This window comes from Grampus griseus (assembly GCF_964374135.1).
Source record: "Grampus griseus genome assembly, chromosome: 12".
Classification (NCBI taxonomy): Eukaryota; Metazoa; Chordata; class Mammalia; order Artiodactyla; family Delphinidae; genus Grampus; species Grampus griseus.
Genome location: NC_139006.1, coordinates 48,873,442 through 48,889,991, shown reverse-complemented (window position 1 = coordinate 48,889,991; position 16,550 = coordinate 48,873,442). Strand labels below are relative to the sequence as shown.

General features: G+C 40.3%; 1 protein-coding gene across 2 annotated transcripts in view; it reads right to left on the bottom strand.

Annotated features, from left to right (window-relative positions):
- Positions 1-16,550, bottom strand: part of ASXL3 (ASXL transcriptional regulator 3) — a gene marked incomplete at both ends in the record, with an annotated part of 172,526 nt that overhangs the window by 11,104 nt on the left and 144,872 nt on the right. For both annotated transcript variants that reach the window (XM_082668052.1, XM_082668053.1), the window contains 2 exons: positions 9,408-9,513; positions 11,674-11,770. In XM_082668052.1, coding sequence (XP_082524178.1) covers positions 9,408-9,513; positions 11,674-11,770 — 203 coding nt within the window. The remainder of the gene's footprint in view (positions 1-9,407; positions 9,514-11,673; positions 11,771-16,550) is intronic.

Sequence of the window (16,550 nt, the reverse complement as noted above, 5' to 3'; positions counted from 1 at the left end):
AGGCTTGAGTAATACTGCTGGCAACTAGCCTGTAACTAGCGTGCCACAATTTTAATTTTTGAGAAAGGACATTAATTATCTCCTTTTAGCTTTGCTTAAATATGTATATGCATCCAAAGTCCTAGGGCAGCAAGTGAAAAGGAGCCTTCCTACTCAAACTCAGGAGGAGGGCTACTTAGGACAACTCACCACAGGCAAGGCTGCTCCGAGTAAGCAGGCTGCTCATCACGTGATGTCTTTTTACAACGAGCGCTCATGTGAGACTCCCCCTGACGGTTTTCCTCATTTACAGGGGGAGTTTCGTGAAATTAGATCAAATGGTACAGGTTGTGTTGCCTGCAACCACCTCAGTGTCTTTTACACAAAACAACGACTTTCGAGGGGACGAGAAGATGGCGGAAAAGACGCAGAGATCACCTTCCTCCCCACAGATACACCAGAAATACATCTACACGTGGAACAACTCCTACATAACACCTACTGAAGGCTGGCAGAAGACCTCAAACCTCCCAAAAGGCAAGAAACTCCCCACGTACCTGGGTAGGGCAAAAGAAAAAACAGAGACAAAAGAATAGGGACGGGACCTGCACCAGTGGGAGGGAGCTGTGAAGGAGGAAAGGTTTCCACACATTAGGAAGCCCCTTCGCGGCCAGAGACTGCGGGTGGCAGAGGGGGAAAGCTTCGGAGCCACGGAGGAGAGCACAGCAACAGGGGTGCGGAGGGCAAAACGGAGAGATTCCTGCACAGAGGATCAGGGCCGACCGGCACTCACCAGCCTGAGAGGCTTGTCTGCTCACCCGCCGCGGAGGGCGGGGCTGCGAGCTGAGGCCTGGGCTTCTGTCTGAGCGCTGTGAGAGGACTGGGGTTGGCGGCGTGAACACAGCCTGCAGGGGGTTAGTGCACCACGTCTAGCCGGGAGGGAGTCCGGGGAAAAGTCTGGACCTGCCGAAGAGGCAAGAGACTTTTTCTTCCCTCTTTGTTTCCTGGTGCGCGAGGAGAGGGGATTAAGCGCCCTGCTTAAAGGAGCTCCAGAGATGGGCGCGAGCCGCGGCTAAAAGCGCGGACCCCAGAAACGGGCAGGAGACGCTAAGGCTGCTGCTGCCACCACCAAGAAGCCTGTATGCGAGCACAGGTCACTGTCCACGCCCCCTTCCGGGGAGCCTGTGCAGCCCGCCACTGCCAGGGTCCCGGGATCCAGGGACAACTTCCCCGGGAGAACGCACGGCGCACCTCAGGCTGGTGCAACGTCACGCTGGCCTCTGCTGCCACAGCTCACCCCACACTCCGTGCCCCTCCCTCACCCCGGCCTGAGGAGCCAGAGCCCCCGAATCAGCGGCTCCTTTAACCCCGTCCTGTCTGAGCGAACAACAGATGCCCTCCGGCGACCTACACGCAGAGGCGGGGCCCAGTCCAAAGCTTGAGCCCCGGGAGCTGTGAAAACAAAGAAGAGAAATGGAAATCTCTCCCAGCAGCCTCAGAAGCAGCGGATTAGAGCTCCACAATCAACTTGATGTACCCTTCATCTGTGGAATACATGAATAGACAACGAGTCATCCCAAATTGAGGAGGTGGACTTTGAGAGCAAGATTTATGATTTCTTCCCCTTTTCCTCTTTTTGAGAGTGTGTATGTGTATGCTTCTATGTGAGATTTTGTCTGTATAGCTTTGCTTCCACCATTTGTCCTAGGGTTCTATTCGTCCGTTTTTTTTTTTCTTTTCTTTTTAAAAAAATTTTTTTCCTTAATAATAATTTTTTATTTTAATAACTTTATTTTATCTTTATTTAATCTTTCTTTCTTTCTTTCCTTCCTTCCTTCCCTCCTTCCTTCCTCCCTCCCTCCTTTCTTTCTCTTCTTCTTTCTTTCTTTTTCTTTCTTTCTTTCTTTTCTTCCTTCCTTCCTTTCCTCCCTCGCTCCCTCCCTCCCGCCCTCTCTCTCTCTCTTTCCTTCTTTCTTTCTTTTCTTTCTTTCTACTTTTTCTGCCTTTTATTCTGACCCGTGTGGATGAAAGGCTCTTGGTGCTGCAGCCAGGACTCAGTGCTGTGCCTCTGATGTGGGAGAGCCAACTTCAGGACACTGGTCAACAAGAGACCTCCCAGCTCCACATAATATCAAACAGCGAAAATCTCCCAGAGATCTCCATCTCAACACCAGCAACGAGCTTCACTCAACGACCAGCAAGCTACAGTTCTGGACACCCTATGCCAAACAACTAGCAAGACAGGAACACAACCCCACCTATTAGCAGAGAGGCTGCCTAAAATCATAATAAGTCCACAGACACCCCAAAACACACCACCAGACGTGGAACTGCCCACCAGAAAGACAAGATCCAGCCTCATCCACCAGAACACAGGCATTAGTCCCCTCCACCAGGAAGCCTACAAAACCCACTGAACCAACTTTAGCCACTGGGGACAGACACCAAAAACAACGGGAACTACGAACCTGCAGCCTGCAAAAAGAAGACCCCAAACACAGTAAGATAAGCAAAATGAGAAGACAGAAAAACACACAGCAGATGAAGGAGCAAGGTAAAAACCCACCAGACCTAACAAATGAAGAGGAAATAGGCAGTCTACCTGAAAAAGAATTCAGAATAATGATAGTAAAGATGATCCAAAATCTTGGAAATAGAATAAACAAAATGCAAGAAACATTTAACAAGGACCTAGAAGAACTAAAGATGAAACAAGCAACGAGGAACAACACAATAAATGAAATTAAAAATACTCTAGATGGGATCAATAGCAGAATAACTGAGGCAGAAGAACGGATAAGTGACCTGGAAGATAAAATACTGGAAATAACTACTGCAGAGCAGAATAAAGAAAAAAGAATGAAAAGAACTGAGGACAGTCTCAGAGACCTCTGGGACAACATTAAACGCACCAACATTCGAATTATAGGGGTTCCAGAAGAAGAAGAGAAAAAGAAAGGGACTGAGAAAATATTTGAAGAGATTATAGTTGAAAACTTCCCTAATATGGGAAAGGAAATAGTTAATCAAGTCCAGGAAGCACAGAGAGTCCCATACAGGATAAATCCAAGGAGAAATACTCCAAGACACATATTAATCAAACTCTCAAAAATTAAATACAAAGAAAACATATTAAGAGCAGCAAGGGAAAAACAACAAACAACACACAAGGAAATCCCCACAAGGTTAACAGCTGATCTTTCAGCAGAAACTCTGCAAGCCAGAAGGGAGTGGCAGGACATATTGAAAGTGTTGAAGGAGAAAAACCTGCAACCAAGATTACTCTACCCAGCAAGGATCTCATTCAGATTTGATGGAGAAATTAAAACCTTTACAGACAAGCAAAAGCTGAGAGAGTTCAGCACCACCAAACCAGCTTTACAACAAATGCTAAAGGAACTTCTCTGGGAAAGAAACACAAGAGAAGGAAAAGACCTACAATAACGAACCCAAAACAATTAAGAAAATGGGAATAGGAACATACATATCAATAATTACCTTAAATGTAAATGGACTAAATGCTTCCACCAAAAGACACAGATTAGCTGAATGGATACAAAAACAAGACCCATATATATGCTGTCTACAAGAGACCCACTTCAGATCTAGAGACACATACAGACTGAAAGTAAGGGGATGGAAAAAGATATTCCATGCAAATGGAAACCAAAAGAAAGCTGGAGTAGCAATTCTCAGAGAAAACAGACTTTAAAATAAAGACTATTAGAAGAGACAAAGAAGGACACTACATAATGATCAAGGGATCGATCCAAGAAGAAGATATAACAATTGCAAATATTTATGCACTCAACATAGGAGCGCCTCAATACATAGGACAAATACTAACAGCCATAAAAGGGGAGATAGACAGTAACACATTCAAGTAGGGGACTTTAACACCCCACTTTCACCAATGGACAGATCATCCAAAATGAAAATAAATAAGGAAACACAAGCTTTAAATGGTACATTAAACAAGAAGGACTTAATTGGTATTTATAGGACATTCCATCCAAAAACAACAGAATACACATTCTCCTCAAGTGCTCATGGAACATTCTCCAGGATAGATCACATCTTGGGTCACAAATCAAGCCTTGGTAAATTTAAGAAAATTGAAATTGTATCAAGTATCTTTTCCGACCACAACGCCATGAGACTAGATATCAATTACAGGAAAAGATCTGTAAAAAATACAAACACATGGAGGCTAAATAATACACTACTTAATAATGAAGTGAGCACTGAAGAAATCAAAGAGGAAATCAAAAAATACCTAGAAACAAATGTCAATGGAGACAAGACGACCCAAACCTATGGAAGGCAGCAAAAGAAGTTCTAAAAGGGAAGTTTATAGCAATACAATCCTACCTTAAGTAACAGGAAACATCCCAAATAAACAACCTAACCTTGCACCTAAAGCAATAAGAGTAAGAAGAACAAAAAATCCCCAAAGTTAGCAGAAGGAAAGAAATCATAAAAATCAGATCAGAAATAAATGAAAAAGAAATAAAGAAATGATAGCAAAGATCAATAAAACTAAAGCTGGTTCTTTGCGAAGTTAAAAAAAATTGATAAACCATTAGCCAGACTCATCAAGAAAGAAAAGGGAGAAGACACAAATCAGTAGAATTAGAAATGAAAAAGGAGAAGTAACAACTGACACTGCAGAAATACAAAAGATCATGAGAGATTACTACAAGCAACTCTATGCCAATAAAATGGACAACCTGGACGAAATGGACAAATTCTGAGAAATGCACAACTGCCAAGACTGAATCAGGAAGAAACAGAAAATATGAAGAGACCAATCACAAGCACTGAAATTGAAAGTGTACTTAAAAATCCTCCAGCAAACAAAAGCCCAGGACCAGATGGCTTCACAGGTAAATTCTATCAAACGTTTAGAGAACAGCTAACACCTATCCTTCTCAAACTCTTCCAAAATATAGCAGAGGGAGGAACACTCCCAAACTCAGTCTACAAGGCCACCATCACCTTGATACCAAAACCAGACAAGGATGTCACAAAGAAAGAAAACTACAGGACAATATCACTGATGAACATAGATACAAAGATCCTCAACAAAATACTAGCAAACAGAATCCAACAGCACGTTAAAAGGATCATACACCATGATCAAGTGGGGTTTATTCCAGGAATGCAAGGATTCTTCAATATACGCAAATCAATCAATGTGCTAAACCATATTAACAAATTGAAGGAGAAAAACCATATGATCATCTCAATAGATGCAGAGAAAGCTTTTGGCAACATTCAACACCCATTTATGATAAAAACCCTGCAGAAAGTAGGCAAAGAGGGAACTTTCCTCAACATAATAAAGGCCCTATGTGACAAACCCACAGCCAACATCGTCCTCAGTGGTTAAAAACTGAAAGCATTTCCACTAAGATCAGGAACAAGACAAGGTTGCCCACTCTCACCACTCTTATTCAACATAGTTTTGGAAGTTTTAGCCATAGCAATCAGAGAAGAAAAGGAAATAAAAGGAATCCAAATAAGAAAAGAAAAAGTAAAGCTGTCACTGTTTGCAGATGACATGATACTATACATAGAGAATCCTAAAGATGCTACCAGAAAACTACTAGAGCTAAACAATAAATTTGGTAAAGTAGCAGGATACAAAATTAATGCACAGAAATCTCTGGCATTCCTATACACTAATGATGAAACATCTGAAAGTGAAATCAAGAAAACACTCCCATTTACCATTGCAACAAAAAGAATAAAATATCTAGGAATAAACCTACTTAAGGAGACAAAAGACCTGTATGCAGAAAATTATAAGACACTGATGCAAGAAATTAAAGATGATACAAATAGATGGAGAGATATACCATGTTCTTGGATCGGAATAATCAACATTGTGAAAATGACTCTACTACCCAAAGCAATCTACAGATTCAATGCAATCCCTATCAAACTACCACTGGCATTTTTCATAGAACTAGAATAAAAAATTTCATAATTTGTATGGAAACACAAAAAGACCCCGAATAGCCAAAGTAATCTTGAGAATGAAAAATGGAGCTGGAATAATCAGGCTCCCTGACTTCTGACTATACTACAAAGCTACAGTAATCAAGACAGTATGGTACTGGCACAAAAACAGAAAGATAGATCAATGGAACAGAATAGAAAGCCCAGAGATAAACCCACGCACATATGGTCACCTTATCTTTGATAAAGGAGGCAGGAATGTACAGTGGAGAAAGGACAACCTCTTCAATAAGTGGTGCTGGGAAAACTGGACAGGTACATGTAAAAGTATGAGATTAGATCACCCCCTAGCACCATACACACAAATAAGCTCAAAGTGGATTAAAGACCTAAATGTAAGGCCAGACACTATAAAACTCTTAGAGGAAAACATAGGCAGAACACTCTATGACATAAATCACAGCAAGATCCTTTTTGACCCACCTCCTAGAGAAATAGAAATAAAAACAAAAATAAACAAATGGGACCTAATGAAACTTCAAAGCTTTTGCACAGCAAAGGAAACCATAAACAAGACCAAAAGACAACCCTCAGAATGGGAGAAAATATTTGCAGATGAAGTAACTGACAAAGGATTACTCTTCAAAATTTACAAGCAGGGCTTCCCTGGTGGCGCAGTGGTTGAGAGTCCACCTGCCGATGCAGGGGACATGGGTTCGTGCCCTGGTCCAGGAAGATCCCACATGCCGCAGAGCGGCTAGGCCCATAAGCCATGGCCGCTGAGCCAGCATGTCCGGAGCCTGTGCTCCGCAACGAGAGAGGCCACGACAGTGAGAGGCCCACATAACGCCAAAAAAAAAAAAAAAAAAAAAAAAAAATTTACAAGCAGCTCATGCCCCTCAATATAAAAAACAACCCAATCCAAAACTGGGCAGAAGGCCTAAATAGACATTTCTCCAAAGAAGATCTACAGATTGCCAACAAACACATGAAAGAATGCTCAACATCATTAATCATTAGAGAAATGCAAATCAAAACTACAATGAGATATCATCTCACACCAGTCTGAATAGCTATCATCAAAAAATCTAGAAACAATAAATGCTGGAGAGGATGTGGAGAAAAAGGAACACTCTTGCACTGCTGGTGGGAATGTGAACTGGTACAGCCACTATGGAGAACAGTATGGAGGTTCCTTAAAAAACTACAAATAGACCTACCATATGACCCAGCAATCCCACTCCTGGGCATATACCCTGAGAAAACCAAAATTCAGAAAGAGTCATGTACCAACATGTTCATTGCAGCTCTATTTACAATAGGCAGGAGATGGAAACAACCTAAGTGTCCATCACTGGATGAATGGATATAGAAGATGTGGCACATATATACAATGGAATATTACTCAGCCATAAAAAGCAACGAAACTGAGCTACTTGTAATGAGGTGGATGGACCTAGAGTCTGTCATACACAGTGAAGTAAGTCCGAAAGAGAAAGACAAATACCGTATGCTAACACATATATATGGAATTTAAGAAAAAAAAATGTCATGAAGAACCTAGGGGTAAGACAGGAATAAAGACACAGACCTACTAGAGAATGGACTTGAGGATATGGGGAGAGGGAAGGGTAAGCTGTGAGAAAGCGAGAGAGTGGCATGGACATATATACACTACCAAACGTAAAATAGATAGCTAATGGGAAGCAGCTGCATAGCACAGGGAGATCAGCTCAGTGCTTTGAGGGGTGGGATAGGGAGGGTGGGAGGGAGGGAGACGCAAGAGGGAAGAGATATGGGAACATATGTATATGTATAGCTGATTCACTTTGTTATAAAGCAGAAACTAACACACCATTGTAAAGCAATTATACTCCAATAAAGATGTAAAAAAAATTTTTTTTCAAGTTACAGATAAAAATTCTACAGCAGTTGGACTAGAGCAAAAAAAAAAAAAAAAGACTTTCAAGCATTAATTGTGTATGTGGGAATTAAAGCACAAATTACTCTATCCATGATGATCTAACGTTGGTGTCAATTGTCAGCTCTTAAATCCCTCTTTCTTTCTTAGGGATCTGGCTGTCTGTGAAATTCAAATTCTGCCCAAGGAGAATATGTTCCTGTTAACCATGAGGCAAAGGAGAAACTACTTTCAAATTAGCTCAGTCAGTACCATACTTAGGTGTGACTGGTATTATTTTTAAAACACACACATACACAAATAATAATAAATTAAAAAGCGGTTATAGCCTCCTACACTATTGGTGGGCATGTACATTGGTGCAGTCACTAATGGAAAACAGTATGGAGGTTCCTCAAAAAGCTAAAAACAGAGTTGCCGTATGATCCAGCAATCCCACTCATGGGCATATATCCAGACCAAACTATAATTCAAAATGATATATGCACCCATATGTTCATAGCAGCACTATTCATAATAGCCAAGACATGGAAACAACCTAAACGTCCATCAAAAGATGAATGGATAAAGATGTGGTGTGTATATATACACAATGGAATATTACCTAGCCATAAAAAAATAATGAAATAATGTCATTTACAGCAACACGGATGGATGTACCTAGAGATTATCATACTAAGTGAAGTTAAGTCACACAGAGAAAGACAAATACCGTATGATATCACTTATATGTGGAATCTAAAATATGACACGAATGAACTTATCTATGAAACAGATTCATAGACACAGAGAACAGACTTCTGGTTGCCGAGTGGGGCTGGGGGCAGGATGGACTGGGAGTTTGGGATTAGCAGATGCAAACTATTATATATATGTAGAATGGATAAACAAGGTCCTACTGTATAGCACAGGGAACTATATTCAATATCCTATGATAAACCATAATGGAAAAGAATATAAAAGATAATGTATATACATGTATAACTGAATCACCTTGCTGTACAGCAGAAATTAACACACTGCAAATCAACTACTTGAATAAAATATGTTTTTAAAAAAGTGCTTTTACATAAAGAGGAAAATGGATAGAGTAAAGGGTAATACCTCAGGCTCTCCCCCAAATAAGGATGAAACAAATGTATATGGAGAGTCAAAATTTTTGGAAAAAAATGTGAGAATTAAATATGTGTCCAAGACTACTTATCTCTAATGCATTTATTAATGAAAATGCTTAGATTAAAAAAAAACAGGAGATTTTTACTAAAATCCAGTTAGGAAAGCCAAAATTGACTTCTATAGAATTTCATGTGCTATTTTCAGTCCAAAATGAATTTTCATGGACAAGTTATAAACCCTTGAAAATGCATTTTTTAAAATTTAAGTGCCGATATGCCATATAATTTTACCTGCAATTTCTTACACTGAGAGACTACTGCCTTTTATCACACATTTATAAAGTTTTATAGCATGTGCTAAGTGAAACGGAGAATTACATTTTCATTTCCTTCTCAGAGAAATGAGAAGAAGATACTCTAGTACTTACTTTTCTCCATAAAACCTTTCGAAGAATTTTTCTTTCCAGGGTTCTGTTTTCTTTTCCTTTTCAATTTCTTGCCTTATCCGCAATTGCATTTCTGGAGTAAACTCTCCTAGAAAGAAAATGCTTAGATATTGAGTAAAAGTTGTCATATATTTTGCCAGTTAATAAAGAAAACATGTAACTAATTTGAATAAACTTTTATGGATGCCAAAAGGTAAAAAAGCTGAGCACTGATAATATTTCTACAGCTTCCTTTTTTATGAACATCACTCAGTCATTTAGTCTTAGACAGACTCCAAAGCATTTAGCAAATGTACTGAGTGCTAGGCGTTGTAAGTGAAAGTGTATATTCACTGTCCTTGATGAAACCAGTCTGGTGAAAGAAAAAGCACACAGTTGAGTATAATAACACAATGTGGAAAGCCCTGTATAGGTCATAAGAATAAATGAAGGGAAAGTACTTAATCCTCCCTAAATTGATTAGGGAAGACCATACATAGAACCTGATCCTTGAGTTAGCTTTTGAAAGATGACCAAGCTTTCATACAGTAATTAGTTCACAAGGCACAGAGATATGAATACGTATATTTACGTGCTTTTGAGTGGCCAGTTATGAGTAGACCACAGGATGAAATGAAATAGGAAAGGTAGGCAGTGGCCAATTACCCAACACATGTTTTAAAGAGAGCCCTGAATTTTTCCTGTAAGAGACAGAGGGAGGTCCTGGCGGTGTTCACTGAGGGAGGAATATGTCCAAATAAGCAACTTAGAAACTGGTTGGGAGGCTACTGAGTAGCATAGATGAGAGATGGAGATTACAGTCAGGCCAGCATCTTGAGAATGTTGGAGAAGATTCAAAGACACAAGTAACAGTTCATAACCAGATAGACCTGGGGAGAAGGAAGAGGAACAAAGACATCATCAAGGTTTCAAAGTGAGGAGCTGTGAGAAAAGGGGGTGACCTTAGTAGACAGAAGGCAGAAGAAATAGTAGACATTAAAAGGGAAGAGAGTGCTTCCCTGGTGGCGCAGTGGTTGAGAGTCCGCCTGCCGATGCAGGGGACACGGGTTCGTGTCCCGGTCCGGGAAGATCCCACATGCCGCGGAGCGGCTGGGCCCGTGAGTCATGGCCGCTGAGCCTGCGCGTCCGGAGCCTGTGCTCCGCAACGGGAGAGGCCACAACAGTGAGAGGCCCGCGTACCGCAAAAAAAAAAAAAAAAAAAGAAAGAAAAAGGGAAGAGAGTTTAATACTGGCATTTTGGTTTTAAGGTGCCTGATACTGGAAAGATCCAGCAGGTTTGTGGAATGGAGCAGCAAAGGATTGGGAAAGAGGACTTCCAGCCAGATTTGGACGTTCTCAGCATGTGGGCTATATAGCTGAAACTAGCTGAATGAGGCTCTTAGAGCATGGGAATAGTTGCAAAAGCAAATAGCAGGGAGGAGAATGGTGGAGACATCACCATTTACCATCAGGTGAAAGAACAGGAGCTCCTGAAGGAAGGTGAGAAAAGGCTGTCAGAAAGGTAGCCTGGGGACACAATTTAAAATATATTATGAATGTCGAAGGCAGATGGTTTCAAATTAGATGGGGTAGATAACAAGTGAGACATAGGAGAAGGAAGATGAAATGCCAAGGACTGAGAAGAGGAAAGTGAACTTTTTTTTTGTAATGAGAAAGCCATTCTTATCCTCTAGAAGGGACTGTTCCCATTGTGTATGGTGGGGTCACACCCAACCATAAACATGTGAGTGGCTAAGGGAGTAAAAATGTGGTAACACTGGGTATTTTTTAGTCTTTCATGAAGCTTGGTGACTAAAGGAATGATAAGATGAAGTGGTGGCTTCAGGGGAAGACTGCATTAAAAGAAGATTCTTCCAGGCTCTTGGACATTAGAGAATACACAATGCATCAAACACATAATTAAAATGATTATTCCAAAGAAAATCTTGCCATATCAAAAAATTTTATTATGTTCCAGATAACGTCATGCTTTCTTCAAAAATACTGGACTTTCTCTAGTTAAGCCCTCGCACAGAAACGAAGACCCAACACAGCAAAAATAAATAAGTTAATTAATTAATAAAAATACTGGACATCAAAAATGCGAAGTATAACAAAAGAATTAATGAAGTCATTTGAAATAGGATGTGAGCTTTTACTCAAGTATACTTCAGGGGGGAAAATGACTTGGGAAGCAGAGAAAGGTGCAAATCTCACTACAGTCTGTTGACTTAAATATGTCAAATAATAATGGGAAATAGAAACTTACCTTCTGCCAGTCGCTGTTTCCAGCCTTGTGCTGCATATGCAAAGAATTCATTATTTAGAGCTGAAGTACTGAGGCGTAAAATTCCATCACTTCCCATCTAGGAAATAAGCCGACAAAACCAAGATTCCATCAAGAATAATTCAAAGCAAAAGTATGCAGGGAAGAAGCAAAAACTGAGGGTGTGAGTGTGTGTGTGTGAGAGAGAGAAAGAGCGCGAGAGAGAAACAGCAGGGTAAAAGGCAGGGAGGAAAGGAATCTAACAAAAGATGAATTTCCTAGTAGGAAAACTGCACTGCTTACAGTGACTATTATAATGACTAAATACATCAACTTAAAGGAAATCTGTATGAGACATTTCCATTATCAGTGGTGAGTATAACAAATGTATGTGATTTAATCAAAAAATTTATATCTTTGTCATCTTTATATGCCTTAAATGATACCAAATTAAAAATCTACATATGTGTACACCTTTAGATTATTTTTTTAATTAAATTCTCTAAAGTTTGTGGAAGCTAAAGAAATCTAGTCTGATCACTTGGGTTCTTCCACTGTCTGAGGTTCAGTTCAGACGACAAAGTTCTGAAACATTAAAACAAATACACCCACACTGTCATACATACCCTTCGCTCTCTTCTTCTCATCTCTTTGGGTGCACACAGAAAACAGGTATACAAAGTTTAAAATCTGTGCAACTGTATGCTACTAACCTTTTTCCTCAAATTTATTATTTTTCAAATTCATGCACGTATAGAAGAGATTTGGATAAGCATCATCGAACTGGATGCTTTTAACTTTCCAACTATTTACTACATCTGCCCTGTGAATGTATTCTGCTTGCTGACACGGGGGATAAAAATAATTAGTGTTGTCCTTGGCTGGCTTCTCATGTAGTTGAGGAGTGAAGACAGAACACATAAAAAGTTAAACAATGCCAAGCATGAGGTGAGTGGGAATTAAAAAGGGGAAAAAAAAAAAAAAGCTAGGGGAGGGTATCTAGGTGGATGTGAGTCGTTAGGAAGAACTTGATGCCAGGGGTCAAATGGGTTAGGGTCTTGGGCAAGTAACAGGATTGGGGCAGAATGGTTTTATATAAAGTATACAGTACAGAGTGGGAGCTTTGTTGTAGAGGAGGAACATCACAGACAATCAGTAACTGGACCGTTCATGAAGGCGTGAAGATGTTCTAGTCTGCTATTGAGTCAGTTTGGCAAACTGTAGCTCCAGTTACATTTTCAAAGATTTCCTCTTACTCTCATAGACACCCCCGTGTGTCCTAAGCGCTAATAAGTCACTGCTATCTGAAAACACACTCAGACACGTCTTAGCCTCATGTTTTTGTTCGTTTGCAGTCTTCTCTACACCCCATTTTCACCCACTGAAATACTGTCCCTCTTTTAAATTTAACTCAAATCATGCCTTCATGAATATGTCAGCTAAACCATCATTCGGGAGCAAAGGAGAATACTGAGTCTAAAAGTAAATATTATACTAGCAACTCAAAGCCGGATAATGGTCAACAAGTCCAGAAAAGAGAGACACTGAACAGGTGTGAGACATCCTGGATGCTGCCATCATGGCAGCCACAGATTTGAGATCCTGAGTTTCCTCATTTAAGAAGATACTGATAACCATACTAAAATATTCAATACACTTGGAAAATTTCAGGCAAGACTTTGTTCATGCATGGATTCACTGTTTACTCACAATTATTTCATCTTCATTCAACAGATACTTATTAAGCCACTCACACGAACCTGTGTACCGGGCGCTTTTTGGGTGCAGGCAATACGGTGGCAGTAAAGAAAAAGGCTCTGCCCTTATATTCTGAACATATTCCCCATACAGCAGATGGTTCTGGTCCCTGTGCATCTCTCCCACCCACCTGAGCTCAGCATGGCTGTGACGTACAGTGACATCGCCACGCACGTATCCCACCTCAGGGTCTTACCACAGCCCCAAGATGTGAGTGGCTAAATGGCCTCGCCTTCCCACCTTTTAATTGGACACTTCTAGGACACTATCTCCTGGCACGCAGTATACGAACTGAATCAAGGGATGCCATTTGGTGCTGTGTCCCCAAAAGTTAGGACTAGTAGGTGGAAGGCAAGTGCCCTGAAGAGAAAAAGGAATTGGTTTACTATGAGGTACAGTTATGGAAGGCACAATGGAAAAGGTTAGATTTTCTACATTTGAGAACATGCATGGTGCTTCATAATTTGGAGTCCCTGCACAATGCCTATTATATTGCAGGCACTCAATAAACGTTTATTGCCCTGCCTTTGCTTCGTGTAAGAGAAAGATTTACAATTTAACTCCGGTAGCTGACATATAGGATTTTAGTTTGGTGTGTTCTGCCAGGCCAGGGGAATGATTAGTTATTAATTGAAATTTCAGCATAATTTTAAAACACAAAGAAATACCAGATCCAGGTTAGCTCTGACAGAGTCTCAAGATTTCAGCACATGAAAATGCAAGGCAGTGTGAAATGAACACATTCAAGAATATGGAAGCTAGCCCGGGAGGAAAATGTTTTTCTTTTAAAAGCAAAAAATAATATTAACTGCCAGGCTTCCAGCCTGTCTGAGACAGCACAATTAAACACTAGGGCTAAATTAAATATGTGCCAATAAAACTTTTTAAATACACTATTAATTTTATGGCGTTTCAGAAATACTGTCCAAAAGACATGTCATTTTAATGAGCTGGAACAATACACGTTCCTGAAAGTTTTATTTATTTATTTATCGCAGAGCTATAAATTCTGATTTTTCTGATTAGCCACAATAGAAACATTCATTCTAAAAACTCCCCTAACTCTCTTATAGTGAAGTATCCAAATAAGCTATTGATAAGCTATGCTTCTTTTTTAATTAGAAGGAGAAAAACTCTGTGCCGTTGTGGAAGAAAATAAGTATGGTTAAAGGAAAACTTATTTGTGGAGAGATACTTTCACAGAGATTTAAGTCTCTGTTGGTGAGTATATCATTTGCCTTTGGGGTCAGTTATATTAACGTACATTTTATGGGATGGATATCAGTGGAATTCAAAGGATTAAAATGTTATTGCTACTTGAAAACCATCCAATGTTTGAAGTTTGAGGAATGTTAATTCTGTATGAGAATATATTTACATTTAATAATAACCCTTTGCACCTCTGAAAGATTCTTTATCCCTTTTTTTCTAATTTGGGGTTTCTTGCAAGTGATTCGGAATGCGTGGCACGTGGGTTGCTTAGAGGAAGCGTGAGAAATGTGCTGGAGAGTCAGAAAGTGGCTAAATCATAAGGGGACACCTAGATATACTTAGCAATTTGGACTTCATCCTACAGGTAATGGGGAGCGATTCAAAGCGAAGCCAAAACAAGACGAAAAGGTTCGTGCTGAGTGTGTGTGGGGAAGTGGACCGCTGATGTAGATGGTGTGTCCAGGACGAGCCTCTCTCATGCTCACTGTTGATCAGGACACCGGAGCTGAAACCTGAATGAGAGAAGAAGGAGCCCCGCAGCCATGGTTGGGAGAGCGTGCTTGGTGGAGGGACGTAAATGCAGAGGCCCTCAGGTGGGGCTTGCGAGGAGGCCCTAAGAGATGGAAAGATTTTAGAATCAGGAGAAACAGGGGCTGAGGGGCCAGGATCATACTGGGCCTCGGAGCCCACTGTAAAGACTGGCTTTTCCCCCAAGCGAGCTGGAAAGCCTCTGGGATTTTGGCCTGACAAATGAAAAGATCTGACATTTCAAAAGGATAGCTCTGACTGCTGCATTTTAAAAAAGACTTTAGAGCTGTCCAACAGCAATATAAACATTGGGCCACATCTGTGATTTTAATTATTCTAATAATCACATTAAAATAGCAAAAAGAAACATGAAATTAATTCTAATAACACATTTTATTTAATCCAACCTATATGAAATGTTATTGTTTCAATATATAATCAACACGAAATGTTATTAATGAGATATTTCTCATTCCCTTTGTATACTAATCTTTTCATATCCAGTATATATTTTTATAACACATCTCAATTCAGATCACCCGTAGTTCTAAAGCTCAATAGTCACTGCTGGCTAGCAGCTACTGTATTGGAAAGCATAGTTTTAGAAGATAAAGACTCACCAGGGACTTGGGTATGTAGTTATTGAGATAATCCAAATAGTAGGTTGACAGCTGTAGAGGTGGTGAGAAATGGTTGGGTTCTGATTATATTCTGAAGGTTGAGCCAACAGGACTTGATGATGGATTGGATGTGTGGTATGAGAGAAAGCAAGCAGGCAAGGATGACACCAAAGACTTCTGGCCTTGGCAATTGAAATTACGAAATTGCTATTTATTACAACGGAAAACACTATGGGAGGACGAGGTTTAGTCCTGAAACAATTAAGGTTGAGATGCTGATTATAATTCCAAATTGATGTCTTAGATATATCATTCTGCATGTAGTGTAAAGAATGCCCTGGATAAAGACAGGACAAGAAACAGGGACTTCTGGCAAGAAGTACCAAGAGAAGGCCATGGAAAAAATGACGAGAAGTCTTAAGACTGTTCAGGCAGTGGGAGTAAAGATGCATGTCCTCCAGGCGGAATAAGGGAACCAGAAATGATGGGGCTGAGTGAGCGTGTGTGTGGGTGGTGAATGAGATAAAGGCATGAAAGATGATGGCCAAGAACAAGTCTTGGATAATCTGGTAGATGCTGGAAACAGTCATCAGGACAGGAAAAGGCACAGGAGGGGCAGTGTCTTGGACAAAGAAATGATGGATCTTTCTTTGGATATGCTAATATAAGGACATCATGAAGGCATCCAAGTAAAGATGATCTAATCAAGAGCCGGAACTCAGGGAAGAAGCTCAATGGTGAGGAAGGAATCAAACACAGAAA